Source organism: Mixophyes fleayi, chromosome 9 (genome assembly GCF_038048845.1).
Source record: "Mixophyes fleayi isolate aMixFle1 chromosome 9, aMixFle1.hap1, whole genome shotgun sequence".
NCBI classification, from domain to species: Eukaryota; Metazoa; Chordata; class Amphibia; order Anura; family Limnodynastidae; genus Mixophyes; species Mixophyes fleayi.
In genome coordinates, this window is record NC_134410.1 from 60,293,624 (window position 1) to 60,313,579 (window position 19,956).

At 40.8% G+C, this 19,956-nt stretch overlaps 1 protein-coding gene across 1 annotated transcript in view; it reads left to right on the forward strand.

Annotated features, from left to right (window-relative positions):
* ARHGEF9 (Cdc42 guanine nucleotide exchange factor 9) overlaps positions 1-19,956 on the forward strand; it is a 288,329-nt gene that overhangs the window by 203,922 nt on the left and 64,451 nt on the right. Inside the window, 2 exon segments of the mRNA XM_075184406.1 lie at positions 6,285-6,303; positions 7,285-7,459. Of these exon segments, the coding sequence (XP_075040507.1) occupies positions 6,285-6,303; positions 7,285-7,459 (194 nt within the window).

Below are 19,956 nucleotides of genomic sequence, written 5' to 3' on the forward strand. Positions count from 1 at the left end.
TAGCTGCAGACTGTTCAGAGTGCCCATGCAGACCCCTGTCCACTGTCGAAAGGCACCTACAATGGGCACGTGAGTGCCAGAACTGTATCATGGAGCAATGAAAGAAGGTGATTTGGTCTATTGAATCACGTATTCTTTTATGGGTGCGTATGCGTTGTTTACCTGGAGAAGAGGTAGCACCTGGATGCAGTATAGGAAGAAGACAAGTCGGCGGGGGCAGTTTGATGCCCTACGCAATGTTCTGCTGGGACACCTTGGGTCCTGGCATTCATGTGGATGTTATTTTGTCACGTACCACCTACCTAAACATTATTGCAGGCCAAGCACATCCCTTCATGGCAACAGAACGGTATTCTTTAATAGCAATGGCTAGGATTATAATGCATCCTGCCACAAGTCCAAGTTATGGAGGCCTCATATTGAATCTTACAGGACATAAATAATCTGCTGCTAATATCTTGGTGCCAGATATCACAAGACACCTTCAGAGGTCTTGTAGAGTCTATGCCTCGATGGGTCAGAGTTGCTTTGGTGGCATGAGGTGGACCTACAGAATATTAGGCAGGTAGTTTTAATGTTGTGGCTGATCGCTGTATATCCAGAGATAAATTCTGAAAAGAAAAGTGACTAAAAAATATATTTAATGTGTCTGTAATTTTGCACTTGAATGGACAATACTGCTATAAGGAACACAAATGTTATAGGCTTGTGTTATGATGAACAGAAAAATATGTATGAGTGTTTATATTGGTTATAGTGGTTGGACCATTACACTACTATAGTGAGGGCTTATCAACTACAGTATTCTAATCCCAGAAACCTGCATTCTTCAGCCAACCTGAGAGATGCATTCTTTTTTTTGCATGATGTACAGTAGACATCTGGTGGGAATAAAAGGCACAGGTATAGCCAGGGGCGGATTGGGAACTTAACGTGGCTCTGGTAAAATTTCTGGAAGTGGCCTCATGTGGGCAGGACCATATCAACTATAGGCTGGGCAAACACAAAAGAAGGTGGGATTAGTACAAAATTGACTCTGCCACCAGAGGCTTGTAAAGTACTAGACTGCCCATTACATATCACCCTTCCCCTAACATTCCCACCCATGGGACGAACATGTCAGAGCCCTAAATCAGGACTGTCCCACTGAAATCAGGACAGTTGGGTGGTATGTTTATTGGTTCACCCACATAATGGCTGCCTCCTCTGTGTACGGGTGATGGGTACCAGGGGCAAACGCAGGATTTTTAAGGGGGGGTTTCCAAATAGTTGAATTCTGAACAAAGCAAAAATACAACTCAAAAAATAAAGTGCCACAATAAGATGACAACATAAACTTTTATACTGTAAATAACAAGTCTTATATATTATATTAGCATTTTACATGAAATGAAAAATCATTGCTACCACACACTAAAATACTGTACATTAAAACAATCTAAACCTATCTGTAAAATGAGTATTTGCACTCCACATTAAAATTAGCAATGATACTCCACATTAAAACGAACACTGATACCACACATCAAAATAGCATTGATAACACACATTAAAACTAGCAATGATACTCCACATTAAAACCATAGTTGCCAACTCCTGGAAACTTGTTTCCGGGAGAGGGGGCGAGACTGGAGGGCAAGACCCCGCCCCCCGCGAAAACGTAATTTGCGTTTTGGATTTGGCAGCAACAGTGAACGTAGTTTAATATCTGATACGCAGCTATCTGGACTGCGTAGTGGAGTGGCCCCGGTACCCAATTTGGTACCGGGGCCACAATACCTCCTCCAACTGGTCTGAATTCCACTGCACAGATGGCTGCTCCTACATCCTCTGCAGCATATAGAGGGTGTAGTTCATCATCATCATCATCATTTATTTATATAGCGCCACTATTTCCGCAGCGCTGTACAGAGAACTCACTCACATCAGTCCCTGTCCCCATTGGGGCTTACAGTTTAAATTCCCTAACACACACACACAAACACACACACACAAACAGAGACAGACTAGGGTAAATTTTTGATAGCAGCCAATTAACCAACTAGTATGTTTTTGGAGTGTGGAAGGAAACCCACGCAAACACAGGGAGAACATACAAACTCCTCAGAGATAAGGCCATGGTCGGGAATTTAACTCATGACCCCAGTGCCGTGAGGCAGAAGTGCTAACCACTTAGCCACCTTGCTGCCCCACAAATCAGGTTATTTGGAAGGTATGTAAAGGGATGACACCAAAGAAAAACTCTAGGAACATATGTGATTACTTCTGAGGAAGCAAGTGGATCTTCCTGCAAAAAATTGAGTTTTACTATATTTCTGGCGCATACATACTTGTATATGTCTTCCTATTTATCACCAACTGGATTTGAGTGCATGCAGATGGAGGTAGCGATTGGCCCAAAATATACACTCAATGCCGTTGTTTTCTGCCCATCGTTTTGTAGTGCATAATTGATTTTACTCATTGCCAGGCATCAGCTGTACTCCTTCCACTTCATGAACCATACCAGCCACCTGCATTTGATAACAATTGTACCATGAGCCCATAGGTTTAAGGTATATAAGAAATACTCATCGGTAGTTGTGGTACCTTTTATCAAAATCTTATGAGCAGATTGCCTACCCAATGAATATGTTTACATGATGTCATGAGATACTGAACTATACCTGCATCTCTCCCACTGGATGCATGTTATTGACTTCACGTTTAGTGTCCATCAATAAAGCTGTCACCTTCTGACTATTTCAGTATCATCTATTATACCCCAATTGGATATTATTATTTGGGCTGTTTCTGCTAATATACATGATCATTTATATATGTGTTACTACTGGTCAAAGTGGTGGTGTATACGTGGTATGACATACCTCAATTTCTCCTACTGCCTTCATAGTAATACTATCACATTCCTTTCACTTGCATTATCCATACCATCACTACAAATTTCCATGCCAGCACTTCTAAATTTCCATATCTCCACTTCTGAATTTCCACTTCAAACACTGTGGGGTATATTTAATAAATGCGGGTTTGAAAATGTGGAGATGTTGCCTATAGCAACCAGTCAGATTCTAGCTGTCATTGTGTAGAATGTACTAACTAAATCAGTGATGGGCAAACCAGTCCTCAAGGGCCTAGGATTTCTGTCTGTAGAAACAGGTGAGATAATTACTGACCCAGCCAAATAGATTAACTCAGCTGTGCATGATTAAAGAAATCCTAAAAACATGAACTGGTGATGGCCCTTGAGGTCTGGTTTGCCCATCACTGAACTAAATGATAACTAGAATCTGATCACTACTTTATCAAACCCGCAGTTTAGTAAATATACCCCTGTGACATTTTCCTTTACTCTCTGGCTGTACCAGTCTTCAATATATAGCACTTAACCTGGTGTATCAAACTATTGTCCAATAGATTGTAAGTTTGCGAACAGGGTCTTCTTACCTCTGTGTCTGTCTGTATTACCAAGCATTGTTTTATTACTGTGTTTGTTCCCACTACGGAATTCGCTTGCGCTATATAAATAAATATTGATGATGATGATGACATATACACAATTTACACAATCGTCTTTCTCCATGCTTGTTATTAGCGACCTTTAAGATTTATAACAAGCCTCTCATGAAGTATTGCACCAGGCTTTGAGAGTTGACAACATTCCTAATTCATGATTCCAGCTCTCATATGCAGAGATTTAAGTATTCTAAAATTATTCTATTATGCTGATGTTCAAATCTCACTAGATATCATATATGTCATTAGACATAATAGATTTACTGATCCTGTCAAACTCCCAAACTACTTTACCCAAATATGCAGCTGCTACTAAATCTTTACACTGGACATGCCATCCACATATAAATCCACCCAGAAAACCATGCCCTTAATTAATTGCACACAGTAAGTAACAAATGTATATTGATCAATATTCAGTTCAATGGGTTAAGCAACTATATACAGGAGGCTGCATTCCTCCACACATAAACCGAACCGAAAAAGGGAATTCAGGGCTACATATATAAACCAAAAATGCGCTATTAAAATCCAATGAATAATAAAGTCTCTCACAAATCACCGGTACAATCATAAATAATTTTAATGCAGTCCAGAAACATATGAATCACTTATGACTCCCTAATGATGTCATATACTCAGTATAAAATATGTTATATACATATAGAAGCAATAGTTATCTCATATGCTTATTAAAAAATGATTATAATCTCAGAACTATCAATTTCATTGCAAGGACCAAGGTTGCTACAGAAATCCCACAGGATGCACAAGGGAGGTATATAATGAAAATATTCTATATGGACAACAATATCATGTGCCGCAAATATATGTTAATATCATTTTGTTTGCACGCGTAAGTTCTTATAACTTGGAAGAATGTCCAGATCCTTATAATGATGTAGAGCATTGGTTCATTAATATGAGACAATATATGAATAAGTACAATAAGTATATCTTTCCAAATGTAGTAATCATTAGCCGTATAATAGGGACTTGTGATTCCACTGGTGCCACTATTAAATTATGAATTTAAGAAATTAGCAGATAAGCTAATATATAAATCCACATTGGTATCTTTAAAACATAAAAATGCAGATCTATTTACTTGACTGTGCCTTTTTTTATTAATATATTTTTTTACTAATATGTTTCTTTTTAAACACTACAACACAGGAACTACTTACAATTTTAAACTACTAGAATATCTGTTGAGTCTGTGTCATTCACCTTACTTGCATTGTATAGAACTGGTATTAGGGAAGAGCTACTAACAAAACATTTGGTCGAGTGCGATATACAACAGGGTACATAAGCTAAAAAATAACCATTATTTAAACACATAGCTACATAAACATTGAATCAAAACATGTTAGATCACTCTTGCCTGCTTTCAGATATTACAGCAGTGTAGCTTGACTTTAACTACTCGAAGGTTGCTCTGTTTAAAAAAAAAAAGTGACTGGGATTTGTTTGAAGAGGTTAAATTCTGCTTGAGGTTTATTGACCCTAACCTTGTGGTTTGGCATTGCACTACTGAGCTATTGTGTATAGTGAGTGGGTTTGGCAGGAATGTGCACCCAGGATTGGTCTGGGCTGTCTTTAAAGAAAAGGATCGATTGTTCCCTCCTCGAGCTGAGTCTACTGAATATTCAGGATTCCCCATTAAGAACGTTCCATCCAACTACCAACTAAAGTGTTGTATTATTAATAGAAGATGCAGTCGCGCTTGTAAAGCCGGACCAAATGAAAGAAACAGCTTATTATGTTGGGAAAGAATATGGCGTGCAATATGACATCTGTTATGTATTCAATAGCTTTTAAAGGGACATAATTTTTTTTGTTGGAAAGCTGTCACTTATACATAAATCTTAAAAAAATGTCCAAACTAACAGTACAACAGTAATTCAGATGCCTTTGGTCAATATTTAATTTTGCAGCTTACTGAGAAAAAGATCTACTACTATACTATGCTATGCAGTGTAAGAGTGAATGGGTAGGCTGACCAGTATGATACAAGAGTAAATATTTTGCGTCTCTGGTAACTTGGAGCTGGTGCAAAAATGAAATGCTTTTGTGCAGCTGAAATGGCCATGCACCTCATCACACACAAAGGAATGCTCCTAAATATGTGTCATCCACACCCCTTTATCTCGTATTCATAATCTCACACTGCAAAATTAAATCTTTTATTTGCACTTTACTGTAAAACTAGGCACACCTACTTTGTACTTTACTAGGTATGCTCCATCTCAGCTCAATTCCTCCCAGCAACTTTTATTACAGCTAGAACTCACTGTTGGAAAAGCAACCATGGTACTAAAACCAGTGATGGTGTAAGTTGCTTTACTTTTCAGGGGGGGAGTGTGTGTGTGTGTGTGTGTGTGTGTGTGTGTGTGTGTGTGTGTGTGTGTTGGGGGGGGGGGTAACCTTTGCCTTTCACCACTATAGTCATGACTATTGTCTGTATATACTAGGTCAACAAATTCTACATACTGAAACACATTGCACCAGCCAAGTCTATGTGCCTGTAGAAATCTGGTACAGTCACTCTGCAATAGAACTACTGACTGTCATTCGTTTTAATCAATGCTCTATTTTAAGTGTGTCTCTGAAACAGAATGTAGTACTATATGTACACCTCAACACTACATATATACAATGGCATTCTGTTTTTCTGTGCTTCATATAAGCTACATTTTCCTCTGTATGGAAACTGGTTTGTGATTGATAGCTTTTAAACGAAATATAATACACTATAGGAAAAGGACAGTGGTGAAATCAAGAGTAACTACAAACTGTATATATGTGGCACATTATAAATAGTGTTTGAGGTCCTCATGTATATCAAAATGTGGTAGCTAGAAGCAATCAATAGAAAGAAGAATAATCACTACACCAGCACACCACAACATAAGATTAGATAGTATTTATTGAGGCAACAGGAATAACACACAATAGTAGGGAAAAAAAACTTTCAAATAAGCTATTGGTCTGATATCACTGCAATGCCCAGTAAAGATCATCTGTCAAAACTGATGAGATCATTATAGGGCATGTTGGTAACTGTGATAGAAGATAACAGGTATAGGCCTCTGTGTGCACTCCTATACCACACTAACAGGTCCTATTGACCCCGGAAGGGATAGGGCTTTTCCATACAAACGCCATACAACCAGTTTTAATCCACCCACATAAGGATTGCTACTTGTAGGGCCACACTTGTAGAATCTGATCAGATACATGTCTACATTCAGCAGTATTCACAGTAAGCCTGTGTTAAAGGTGGGTAGAAACTGAGAGACAGCATTTTATCTGCACCACTTGTAAAGTATGTCAAATATTGTTTTTCTTCCATTAGCAATTAAATATGAATTGAGCAATTGAGAAAGATCTCATATGGCTGTTTACTTGATATGGTGCTTTGTGACTGGTAGGACCTATTCTGTAAAAGAGGTGTGGCTAGTGGATATGGTGAGGCTTAGGGCATAATGGGTTTTCTGCACAGTCTCCAGCTAAATTTTAGCTACTGACACATATAACTTATACAGGTTCTGTGACAGACTAAATTCATTATGGTTTACCTGGTTTAATTAGCCACAAAGCCTGTATAAATTACATTAGTCAGTAATAAATTGGCAGCCCTGGATGCCTGTCTACAGGCTACAATTATGTAAATCTAGCCCTGTGTATAAGATAGTCTTCAATGCCACCTCCTGTTCCCTTTACTAACACACTTGTTTTGTTTTGAAGCTCTGGTAAACCAAGAGGATGGCGTGAGGAAGGGACCAGCGAAGTGCAGAATGGGCACCTGGACCCAAGTTCCGACTGCCTGTGTATTGGCAGAACCCTCCAGAACAGGGATCAGATGAGAGCAAATGTAATCAATGAAATCATGAGCACAGAACGTCATTACATCAAGCACTTGAAGGATATCTGTGAGGTAAGAAACCTGGCTGGCAGCCATTGTACCAAAATGGTTTCCATATTGCCTACTATTTGAACATCAGTCAATTGAATAAAAATACTTTCCTAATTTACGCATGGTGAGACAGAGGAGGCAGCCATTTTATATGCTGGCCAAAATACAGGGTTTTCACCAAGCTGTACCTCGCCCCTCAGTGATGTCTCTAGTTCCTAATGAATTGATGGGTAGAATTGGGATTTAAAGAACATACTGGCTGCTTTTTCTGTCTGCAGGTAAAGGTCCCACTTTAATGGTTCAGGGTCTTACCAACATAAAATCATTAAGCTCTCTTTATTTTAAAAACCTGTTAGTTGCTGACTACATTTTTTGTTAAATGTCATTTATCAGTTTGAGCAACATTAAAAATGCCATTCACAAGCTGCCACTATTTATTCTATCAATTTTAACATGACTAATTTACTTTCAAAACACACTGTGATGGTGGCTTTTAGTTTCAGTAGTGATTAAAATGCTTCACAAAACATCTCACCAGGCTTCCCAATTTCCAAGCACTGCCCCACTGTGCATCAGATGGAATGTAAAAGTGTCATATATTTCCAGCCAGTCATACTGAGTGGGTGATATCACACGCACCACTTCATATTGCTGCTGGCTTTCCTTCCTTTACTATATTTCCCCAGATCTCCTGTCTTTAGTGACCTTTGTCCTTAGGCTCTTTCCCCCCCCCCCCCTTCCCCCCCCCCTCTCCCCCCCCCCCTTCCCTCCCCCCCCCCTCCCCCCCCCCCCTCTCTCTCCCTCTCTCTCTCCCTCTCTCTCTTCCTCTTTCTCTCTCTCTCTCCTTCTCCCTCCCTCTCTCTCTCTCTCTCTTCTCTCTCTCTCTCTCTCTCTCTCTCTCTCTCTCTCTCTCTCTCTCTCTCTCTCTCTCTCTTTCTCTCTCTCTCTCTCTCTCTCCCTCCCTCTCTCTCTCTCTCCCTCCCTCTCTCTCTCCCTCTCCCTCCCTCTCTCTCCCTTTCTCTCTCTCTCTCCCTCACTCTTCCTCTATACACATACACGCATAAAATGGTGCCTTTTTATTAACCTTTTTGATCACATCACTCACAGCTTATAATATAATGAGCTCAGCCCTTCTTGGAATAAGTACACTAAATCTCGACAGACTTAATCTGTGAAGCCTCCCTGTTAGATTGCTTAAAACTGGCCCAGTTTCTGCTGATAAGGCCAATTCAGTCAAATTAAAGAGGGATCTTTCATGTTGTTTGCTTGGCGAGACCTCCTGAGACCTTGTGCTCAATTTGAAGGCACTTTGTTAATTTAATGTAGGTTGTTTCACAGGCAATAAATATGGATTTAATCTATACTATCCATACTACCGACATTCCTCTACCTTTCTCTTTCCCAAACCAAATTCTGCTGGTAATATTGTAGCTTGACACTGCAACAGACATAAAACTGCAGCATGCAGGTATTAGTATATAGTAATTAACATTACTGATTGCCTCTTCCATATATTATATCCATGTCTTTGTTTTTTTTATGGGATAGTCTCTGCTTAGATTCCAATGTTACTGGCTATCTACATCTGTCATGATCCATGATGCACAGCCAAGTATCTGCTTAATCCTTTACTAACATTATCATAGATGTGTTATGATGCAGGTAGTACTCCACGTGCCCCTGTTTCCCCAGGATAGTCAGTTTGGACACCCAGTAATTCTAGGGTGAGAATTATTCAGTTTTGCAAATATTTGATAATGACGACTACTATCTGTATACTTAACACTATCTGTGTACTGATTTTCTTGTTTGTCCTTGGACAGTTTTTGCTTCTGCTCAGAGAAATTGTTGACCTTCTATGCTTAATTTCCTAAAATGCAGAATTTTCATACATTTGGATTAACTGTTTTGGTGGAAATAGACACATAATTATTCTACTGATATAAACACCCAGATGTAAGAGCAGGTTGGCAATTTTAGACTGAGACAAGTACATTTGTCATTGCTGTCCTGGATTTAATAGGCGCTCTAGTTCTTCCTGTGCAATTGTATAACTCCCATGGTACCCAAGCAGCCACATTCTAGAACTGGTCAGTCATTGTTACAGCACATTAGAGTGAACATTGCAACCCCCCCACCTAATAAGATGTTGGTAAGCCAACACACTGGGGGGAAAATGTAATCATAAATCAGGCCATAAACATTCCTAGAGGATCCGTTTGCACAATAAGTTTGCTGTTCATGCCCCTTCTGCTTCTTTGCTCTTTCATTGTTCATCATCGGCTGACACTGTATCCATGGATAGCGGAACAAATACTTCTTGTGTTTCATAAGGAGTGATTCCTGATATCTCATAAGAATTATAGATGTTTTAAGTACAAGCACTCTGTTGTGATTTGAAAGATGTTACTAAGGAGAATTTCTGATGTTATGGCCTTATAAGTTGAAAGAAGAAAACCTGATTCATCTCTGAAATTGGACATGGTGCTAGTTCTTTTTGCCTTGATACATAAGTGAAAGTATAAATATTCCTTGTCTGTCTGGTCATATTATATATATATATATATATATTGCTTCAACCAAACATGCCACAATCATCAGAGGGAAATTTTTCACACTTACACATAAGACAAAATTAAAATATTTTCTCCAAACTCAAAATAAGATGATCTGAATCATAACATATTTAACATTTTTTGTTATGGCCAAAGAAAACCAGTTAAACTTTGCTTCTTTGCAGCAGTAATGGTTAACTGTCTCCTGAAACATTCAACATTGTTGCAACAAATTAAAAAATAACAGTAACCTGGGCCACCTGCCAAATTATGGTGTCCGTAGAAAATGAATGTGAAAACTCAGATTATTCATTTCAAACACAGTGGATACAAATCAGATTAAACCTGGCTATCCACTGGCTTTTAATCACTGTTTTTAATGCAAGTTCAATGCATGCAAACACATCTGAAATTAAAATCCATTCTATGTTTCTATACCCATTTGCGTTCATTCTGCGTTTGCATTGCGTACAGTATTTATTCCATTAATTTCTATAGAGCTGCACAGCATTGCTAATTGTTTTATCCATACATCAATAAGATTCTGTTAATCGAAGCAGGGAGTCCCCAGGATTCCCCTAACCACCAGCCACACAACTCACAACACGACTATCATGGAAAATCACTTGTGTTTGGCTGAGCGGCTAAAGGGAGTCCCAGTCAATTGATTCTTCTCTCGTTCTGTGAGTGCAGCAGCTAGCATCAAGCTTTGTGTTTATTTTTTGTTTGTGTTCTCTTTAAGAAAGACGTTCATCTTTTTTGTGTTTCCATGCGGATTATAAATTAAGTACAGTTCTGTTTGGAAATGGTGTAGATTGTGAATTAAGGGCATTTCCCATTGAGTTACAATTTTTCCCTTTGTAATAAAAATGATCTACCGTAGATTTCCATCTGGATCAAAAATTAAGGAGATTTCCCTTTGGATTAAAAAGCATAAAAAAATGTGGCACGTCATTAAGAAAGTCCAGGGGTTAAATGTATGAACCTCCGGATTCTTCATCTCCGGCGAGTTCAGCGTCTTAAGCGCTTAAATTTAAAGCGGCGCTGCCTTGTAAAGGGAAGCCCTTTACAAGGCAGCGCCGCTTTAAATTTAAGCGCTGAAGACGCTGAACTTGCCGGAGATGAAGAATCCGGAGGTTCATACATTTACCCCCAGATGTCTAATTTAATTGAAGGCTAAACCAAGTATTATTTTAGAGGGGAGGAGGCTTTAAAAAAAATAAAGGTGATGGTGGTTGTAAAGTGTTAGTTGGGGTGACTTTGAAGTGACATTTTTATTCTTTTCACCATGCGCATATACATTCGCACTCCAATCCTATAAAACTAGTCACAGATTGATTTTCTGGGGAGCAGTTTCAAAACGGGAATATGGTTGTGCACTTGGTGTACGTAGGAGGTGGTAAAATAGAGGCGCATTTGTGAAAACAGAAATGTTTTCACTCCATATAATTGCCACTTTCACCATTTGGTATAGGTCTCACATTTTTAGTGAGGAGATCCTGGAAATATGGACATTTAATTTCCATACAAGCACAGGAATATACTTTGTCTCTTTGCAGTAATTTATCTCCTGTATTGTATAGTGTGCGTAAGGCAGTACTATAGTCCTAATGGGCACTGACAAATAGTAATATCTCAGTGCTCATGCCCAGTAAACTTAGCACTTAACATCATGGAAGTTTGCGCTTTTCCCCTGAGAGTACATAGAATGGTACTTAGCGCTGGATGCGGATAGCCTGTCAGTTTCGGCAGACTCTTTTTCATGTATTACTGAGTAAACAGCTCTGTAACATCTGCTTGTCAGAATGCTTTGAGAATAAGTGGGGTGCAACATAATATGTCTAACATTGTTTTATGCGAGCTAAGTACATTTTCTAAGATAAGCCTTCCATCTCCTCTCCCCTCCAAAATTTGTACATCACTTAATGTCCCCGTCCTTGTGCATTTACATTGAGAAACAGGTCAGCTTTGTGCATTAAAGCACTATGCATATTTATCCCATAAAACTCAGATCACAGTCTCATAGAAGAAACCCTCTCTGCCGACACTACACTCATTCTGCAACCGAATGGAACATATTACCAGCATCCTAAGGGGTTCCTCCATTTTCTTTCACAAATTCTGGGCCCCTGTGCCTCTTACTATAATCAACCACTGCTCCATTACTAGACAGGCCTTTGCCTCAGGCAGATGCTACCTATTTCTATTCTACCTTCTCATTGCTCCTCACTCTATGGGCCATTTTCCCCTTTCTATTCTCTACAACCTTTTCCACTCCCCACCTTTCACCTCTACCTCCCCCACTGCTCTTCCTTCTTTCTATTTTCTCTCCCCTTCCTTTTCCTGGTACATGTTAAAATGCGTATCAATGCTAGTGGTATCCAGAAACTCTTTACATTTTATGTAAGTGCATTCCCAGGGCAAGCCAGTTGTCAACGCTATACAAAGTTTTGCACAAAGTTATTTGTACTTTACCTGTTTGTTCTTAACTGTTTCTGTTTTTTTGTTTGTTTTTTTATGTTATTTCTCATGCAATGTTACCAATTTAACAGTATTAAAAAAAAAAAAATTGGTTTCTTAGAGCAAAATTCACTGTTACCTTATCAGTGTAATGGTCATTTCTATTTAATTATTTTATTCCTCTTACTGGGCTTTTCCTAGCCCTATATTATTGTGTAACTAGCTTTCTGCTTCCATCTTACCTTGCCCTGTATTGCCATTGGGTTTGTCCTTATCCAGACATGCCTTTGAGACAATGCTTGGGGTGGACAAATTGAAAATGACAGAGGGCAGACAAACTCAACATACACCACTCCCTAAGTTATCTTATAACCTACAGAGAGATAACATTTAACTATGTCTTATATGTGCATTTCTCTGTACTATGTACAATAATGCAGATAGCATTATTGTGGTAACAGTGCCTATAAGCTGGAGTTTAGTTACAGTTGATGCTTTCCTGAGCAAATGGGAATAATGATAGGTGCTGATAAGTAAACTCAAACACTTGCTCTATCGTTATTATACATTATTGTTATCTCCAATTATGTTGAATGTCAAGAATATGGCAGGTATCTGACAATTATCTATGATGCATTTATAGGAAACGTAACGCTTACCCTGGTAACCTCACGGCCATCGATCTTGATCAGTTTGTATCCTGTAAATGGTATTCTTGAAAATGCTAATCGATTAAAAATGAAATATACAAAAAAAGGCTGGTGTGAATCAATAAATTAGAAGCTTGTGAAGTAATGAATAGCTGAAAACAATAATATTTACACTATATTATTCACTATATTCATTTTGGAACCGTAAAGGTGCACAAAGACAGGGTCTTGTTGGTGACGTTATGCACCAACTTTTGCTCAATGAAACCCATTTTACAGGGCAGTCTTGGGTTTCCGGGCCAAGATGGTGGAGTTTGTGGATGTGCAAAAGTATGTATCAGCCCATGGGAAGAGTAGGCAGATCAAGGGCATTCCTTGTTGAGTATGGACTAGATGCATCTGTGCTCCTATTTTGCACCAACATGCAAAAAAAGCTATTTTATTTTTGCAGGATTAGTTAAATAAGATAAAGCTCCTTCTTCCTGCAAAAGGACTTGGATGTTTGAATGCTTCCATCTGTCCACCATGCGCAGTTTCAGGACTATCTGTAACATTAGGTACAGATTGATTTTCTTGTCCTATAAAACATAACATCACTTATATGCCTACAGAATAAGAATGTTATGTAGTGTACTGAGTAAGAGAAATAATACATTCTTCATTGTTAACCCTTAGCTCAGTGCAGAGAAGTCTTGTCTTTCTGTGTCTGTCAGGAGCGGTGCGCTCAGCCGCGCTCCACCACTCCATGCAGCTTCTTCTGTCAGTCATTCTTTTACTGTGAATGCTTCTGAGTGTCAGGACGGGTAGTTTAAAGAGTGGTCACATGACCGCACAGCTGCATATTAGCTCCTGGGGAGCTGTTTGATTGGCTGCCCAGTCAGTCCCCATGTGTGCTTTGCATTTTTTGTGAATAGGATGTTGCATCTACTTCAATGCTGTTTTCCTTAGAATGATAACATGTCTTGATTGGAAGCAGATTGCATCATTCAGAACTACGGCAAACACATTTAATGCTTTTATGGTTTTTTGTAGTGGTTTGGAGTTAATAATAGATATAACTAAAGAGGATATCTACATGTACATTTTCCCCACCACTGGAAACAGTTGCAGAAGTTTAGTCTTGCCAACTGATGTTATGCTGGCCAGGGCTGTATTTACCATATTTGACAAATAGGGCAAAATAGGAGTAGTTTTATGTTTATTTCATTTACTTTTTTACTTTATTAATACTTTTTAAAGGTCAAGTAGAAAAAAATATCTGCTCTTCCCTGTAAAATAATAGAAGAGGACAGAGCCAAATTAAGGTTTTGGTGGCAGAGGTCAGTTAAGACTACAGGGACCCAATGGCCTTGACTGTATTGCCAGCACACACATCTAGAGCAGTGAGGGACAAACTTCAAACCATACACTTTTGATACCCTTCAACGTCCGCAGGTCCAACCCTCTAGCCTTCAAAAAGGCCTCAAATTACACGTATTTTACGTTTACTCAAATAAAGAGAACACTGTGTAATAATATATCAGCAATCATTTTATTGTGAGACAAATAAGTGTTACAAGCTATTACAAATAAATGTGACAATGCAATGTGATGTCTGTAAGGCTGAGAACTGTCCAATGTGGCATAAAGAAGGAAAGAGCTGGGGGCCACAGGTGGTGACTTGGAGGGCTGCCTGTTGCCCATCACTGATTTAGAGCATAGTGACGCCTTCACATTAGTATGGAGAGATTGAAAATGAGAGAGATTTCTAATTTATTAATAGCGGATGTTAGAATGTTAGCTCTCAAAAACTGAGCCCCTTTCCTTGTGTTCTCCTTGAATCACCCGCTGTACCTCTAGTCATCCTTCCCCGGCTTTGTTATCTTGAGCCTAGGACTACTTCATGTTGGACATTACCTTTTCTCTTACTCAGTGTCCTGTATATAACTTTATCTGCATTACCAAGTTATCTGTGTATAATGTGTTAATTAGTAGATGTCTTTCTATTATTATGATTAGTGTAATAATGTATTATGTATTGTACTATGGACCACTGCTGTCTGTTTATTTATACTATTTCCAAAAATGTCATGTAGAACATGGAAAATTACAGAAACCTATAGCACTGTCCTATGCAGTAACACAGAGCACATAATGAAAAAACGTATTTCAGTATTCTAAAAAAATAATTAAATGAACAGTACTTTTAAAAAATAAAAAGGGTCATACCATAAAAATTATATTTAATCATATTTTAGGTATTATACTTTGGACCAATAATGCAGTAGTTTAGAAAATGCATAAACTATTTCATAGTACACAAGGACTTGTAAACTGCTATATTGTGTACATTACATTCATTGATGGATGGTGTTAGCTGTTAGGATGCACAGAAAAACATATCAGGAGAGGACTGAATAAAGGATGTTGTTTGGTTTATAAGTAAAAGATATATGGAGAGTAAGTAAAGTATGCAGAATAGGGAAAAAATGAAACAAGGGAGAGATTGGGAAAAGAGCAGCAGAGGGGAAGAGAAGGATAGAGAGTGTGACAATCAGTGGGAGATGGAGAGATGTGGGATGGATGGAGGATGAGATGCAGTTATTAGGTATATGTGAAGATGGGATAATATAAAGTGGGATGAAAGTTATACAGGAGATACACTAAGGTGAAATGGATATTGTAGGTGAATAATTATGTGTTTGTAATATTAAAATGTGGATGTGCAGATAGAGGGATATATGTATGGTATGTAGAGAAGGATTATGTGGATGAGATTTTAATAGATGAGTGATAAAGAAGAGGTGAGAAAAGGTGTGGAGAATTTGTCAGAATTGGGGTCTGTACTAGTATATATTTGGGTGAAATAATGTAAGTAGAATGGAAAAAGAAAATAGAATGAATACAGATATTTGAAATGAAAGGTGTTGGAATTGAGGATAATAGGACATGAATAATGTATAGTAAGACAAAAGAAAAATTAGTATATGGATAAAGAAAATAAAAAATAAACATACAGCAAACAGTGAAAAATAATGATAAAGCAAACTGAAAACTAATGAAGAGAACCAAATGAGATAAAAGGAATAAACAGACAAATTTTATTTACTTATTATTTTTCTTTATTTACTGTTATTTACGGTTATTTACTGTCCTCTGTTTTTGCTCATGCCCTTGCCTTATACTTACTCATCTCTCTCCCATGTTCTTTGCATACTCATATATCTCTTTGTCGCATTTGCCCTCAGTCACTCCCCTCAGCTCATACTACACGGCCTGCCATACTCCTATGCCTCATCCTCTCTCACCTCCATCTTAGGCCTATCTTACCGTCCTTATCTCACTCTCACTCTTTTCACTCCCTTGCTCACGTCTTTTGCCTCCCCTGTCCCCTGCGGCTGTCTCTCTCTCTCTCTCTAACCGTCATTCTACTTTATCTCACATTTCACGGCCTTCCATGCCCTTACGCCACCTCCTCTCTCACCTTCTTACTTGGCCTCTCTAACTGACTTCTTCCCTTTCTTCCTAGGTCACCCACCCTCCACCCTCTATTCTGCCCTCCCTCTTCTTCTCTCTCCTTACCATGCCTCCCCGCTCTCGCCCCATACCCTTACTCTACCCCCGCCCCACCACCCCCTCTCCTCCCCGCATTCCCCCGCGCACTGCTCATCTTGCTAATCTCATTTCCATCTCCCCCCTCTCCTCTCCCCCTTTCTCCTGTGCCCTTTGGAATGCTAGATCCGTCCGTAACAAACTAACTGCTATCCATGACCTCTTTTTATCCAACTCCCTCAACCTTCTGGCCATTACCGAAACCTGGCTCCTTGATTCAGACACTGCCTCCCCTGCTGCCCTCTCCTATGGTGGCCTCTCCTTCACCCACTCCGCCAGACCCGGGGCCCGCCCTGGCGGTGGAGTGGGCTTCCTCCTTTCCTCCACCTGTACTTTTCGTGTCATCCCTCCTGAACCCTCCCTCTCCTTCTCCTCCTTTGAAGCCCACTCTATCCGCCTCTTCTACCACATCCATCTCCGCGTCACTGTCATCTACCGCCCCCCTGGCCCCACCTCCCTTTTCCTTGACCACTTTGCTGCCTGGCTTCCCCACCACCTATCCTCTGACCTCCCCTCCATCATCCTCGGCGACTTTAACTTCCCCATCGACAACCCCACCGACCCCGCCTCCTGCAAACTGCTCACCCTTTCTTCCTCTCTTGGTCTCACTCAGTGGACCTCTTCCTCTACCCACTGCCTTGGTCACTCCCTTGATCTTGTCTTCTCCTACCTTTGTAGTCTCTCTGACTTCTCCATTTCTCCCTTTCCTCTATCTGACCACCATCTCCTCTCCTTCTCACTCTCCTCTTCACCTGCTCCCCGCCCCCAGCCCAAACCTACTCTGTCCATTCGCAATCTTGACACTCTTGATCCAGCCACTCTGTCCTCCTCTCTCGATACTCTCCTTTCTCCCCTTTCCTCCCAGGCCTGCCCCAACCAGGCGGTCTCCCTCTACAATCACACCCTCACCTCCGCACTCGATGCGGTTTCCCCCGCCCACTCCGTCCACCCTCGCTGCTCTAAACCCCAACCCTGGCACTCCAAATTTACCCGCTTCCTTCAAAAATGCACCCGTACGGCCTCTGGAGAAAATCCCGCTCCCTGGCTGACTTTCTCCACTTTAAGTTCATCCTCTCCTCTTACAGCTCTGCACTCTCGCTCGCCAAGCAATCTTTCTTTAAATCCCTCATCTCTTCCCAGTTCTCTAACCCCCGCCGCCTCTTCGCCACCTTCAGCTCTCTCCTGGCCCCTTCTCCTCCCCCTCCCCCCCTCCTCCCTGACTGCCACCGACTTCGCCTCCTTTTTCTCCTCTAAAATCGAGTCCATCTGACTTTACATCTCCTCCTCCACTCTCTCGTCCACCCCCCCTACTCTTCCGTCCTCTCCCCCTAGCCACGTTTCCCTTCACTCCTTCCGCCCCACCACGGGTGAAGAAGTCCACTCCCTCATCTCTTCCTCCCCCCCTTCTACCTGTCCCCTGGATCCTATCCCCTCCCACCTTCTTCGCTCCCTTTCCCCCACCACCTGCTCCCACCTCGCTCACCTCTTTAATCTTTCCCTCTCCACCGGCATCTTCCCCTCTTCCTTTAAACATGCTCTCGTATCTCCCATTCTTAAGAAACCTAATCTCGACCCCACTTCTCTCTCTAACTATCGCCCCATATCTCTTCTCCCCTTTGCCTCCAAATTACTCGAAAGGCTCGTCTGCAGCCGTCTCACCTCCTACCTTTCTGTTCACTCCCTCCTTGATCCTCTCCAGTCTGGTTTCCGCCCCCTTCACTCCACCGAAACTGCCCTGGCTAAAGTTACCAATGACCTCCTCTCTGCTAAAGCCAGGGGCCACTTCTCCCTTCTTATCCTCCTTGATCTTTCTGCTGCTTTTGACACCGTCGACCACCCCCTCCTGCTCCACACCCTCCAGTCCTTTGGTCTCTCCGGCCCTGTCCTGTCCTGGTTCACCTCTTACCTGGCTGACCGTTCTTTCTCTGTCACCACCTCTGGGTCTTTCTCCCCCCCTTCCACCCTTTCAGTCGGGGTCCCTCAGGGCTCTGTTCTAGGACCCTTACTCTTCTCTCTATACACCTCTTCCCTGGGTGAACTCATCAGCTCCTACGGCCTCAAGTACCACCTTTATGCTGATGACACTCAACTCTATCTCTCCTCTCCTGATCTCTCTCCCTCCCTCCTCTCTAGGGTGTCCGCCTGCCTCTCTGCCATCTCCTCCTGGATGTCCTCTAGATTCCTTAAACTCAACCTCACCAAAACCAAACTCATTGTCTTTCCTCCCCCTCATATTTCCTCCCCCTCTGACCTCTCAATCACTGTCTGCTCCTCCTCTATCTCCCCTGTCCCCCAACTTCGCTGCCTCGGTGTCATCCTCGACTCCTCTCTCTCCTTTGCCCCTCACATTCTCTCTCTTGCTAAATCCTACCGCTTCCAGCTGCGTAACATCGCACACATTCGGCCCTTCCTCTCCCAAGATGCCACCAAATGTCTTATCCACTCTCTGATCATCTCCCGCTTGGACTACTGCAACCTTCTCCTCACTGGCCTCCCCCACTCTCATCTCGCTCCCCTTCGTTCTGTTCTTAACGCAGCCACTATGCTTATCTTCCTTTCTCGCCGCTCCTCTTCTGTCTCCCCCCTCTACCTAGCCCTTCACTGGCTCCCCTTCCCCTACAGAATCCTCGTCAAGCTCCTCACTCTCACATACAAGGCCCTCACCAAATAAAAATTAATAATAATAATAATAATAATAATAATAATAATAATACAGCGCAAACATTAACAATAAATATATAAGAATAATAAATGAATTCAAACAAACAACAGAATGAAGAACAACATATATGTTGTGGTAAGTTGTGTGTGCTCATCTCAAATGGGTTTCAGCAAAATAAGTTACTATACTGTAGTAATAAATACACTACTACAATTCCCATATATTTTATTCAGTGTTCACTGACACTATACTGATACTATATACATGACAGCTCAGATCATTTTGCTTATAATTTTATATCAAGTTTCTTCAAATGATGTTGTATACCTTTATATTTAAAGGTGCTTTTCATGCTTATTTATCCTTCCAGATGAACAGAATTCAAATGACTTTGATAAAAAGTGTTTACTGCAGTCACGTAATGATCACAAAATAAACCAGGGGTCGGCAACCCCCGGCACGCGTTCCACTTTTGTCTGGCACGCTGAGTTATGCAGCTGCTTCACTAAAGCAGCCAAAGACAGACGAAACGGAACTGCTGTGCATGAGCGGCAGCTTAGTTTTGTCCATCACCAGCTGCTTTAGAGAAGCAGCTCCCAG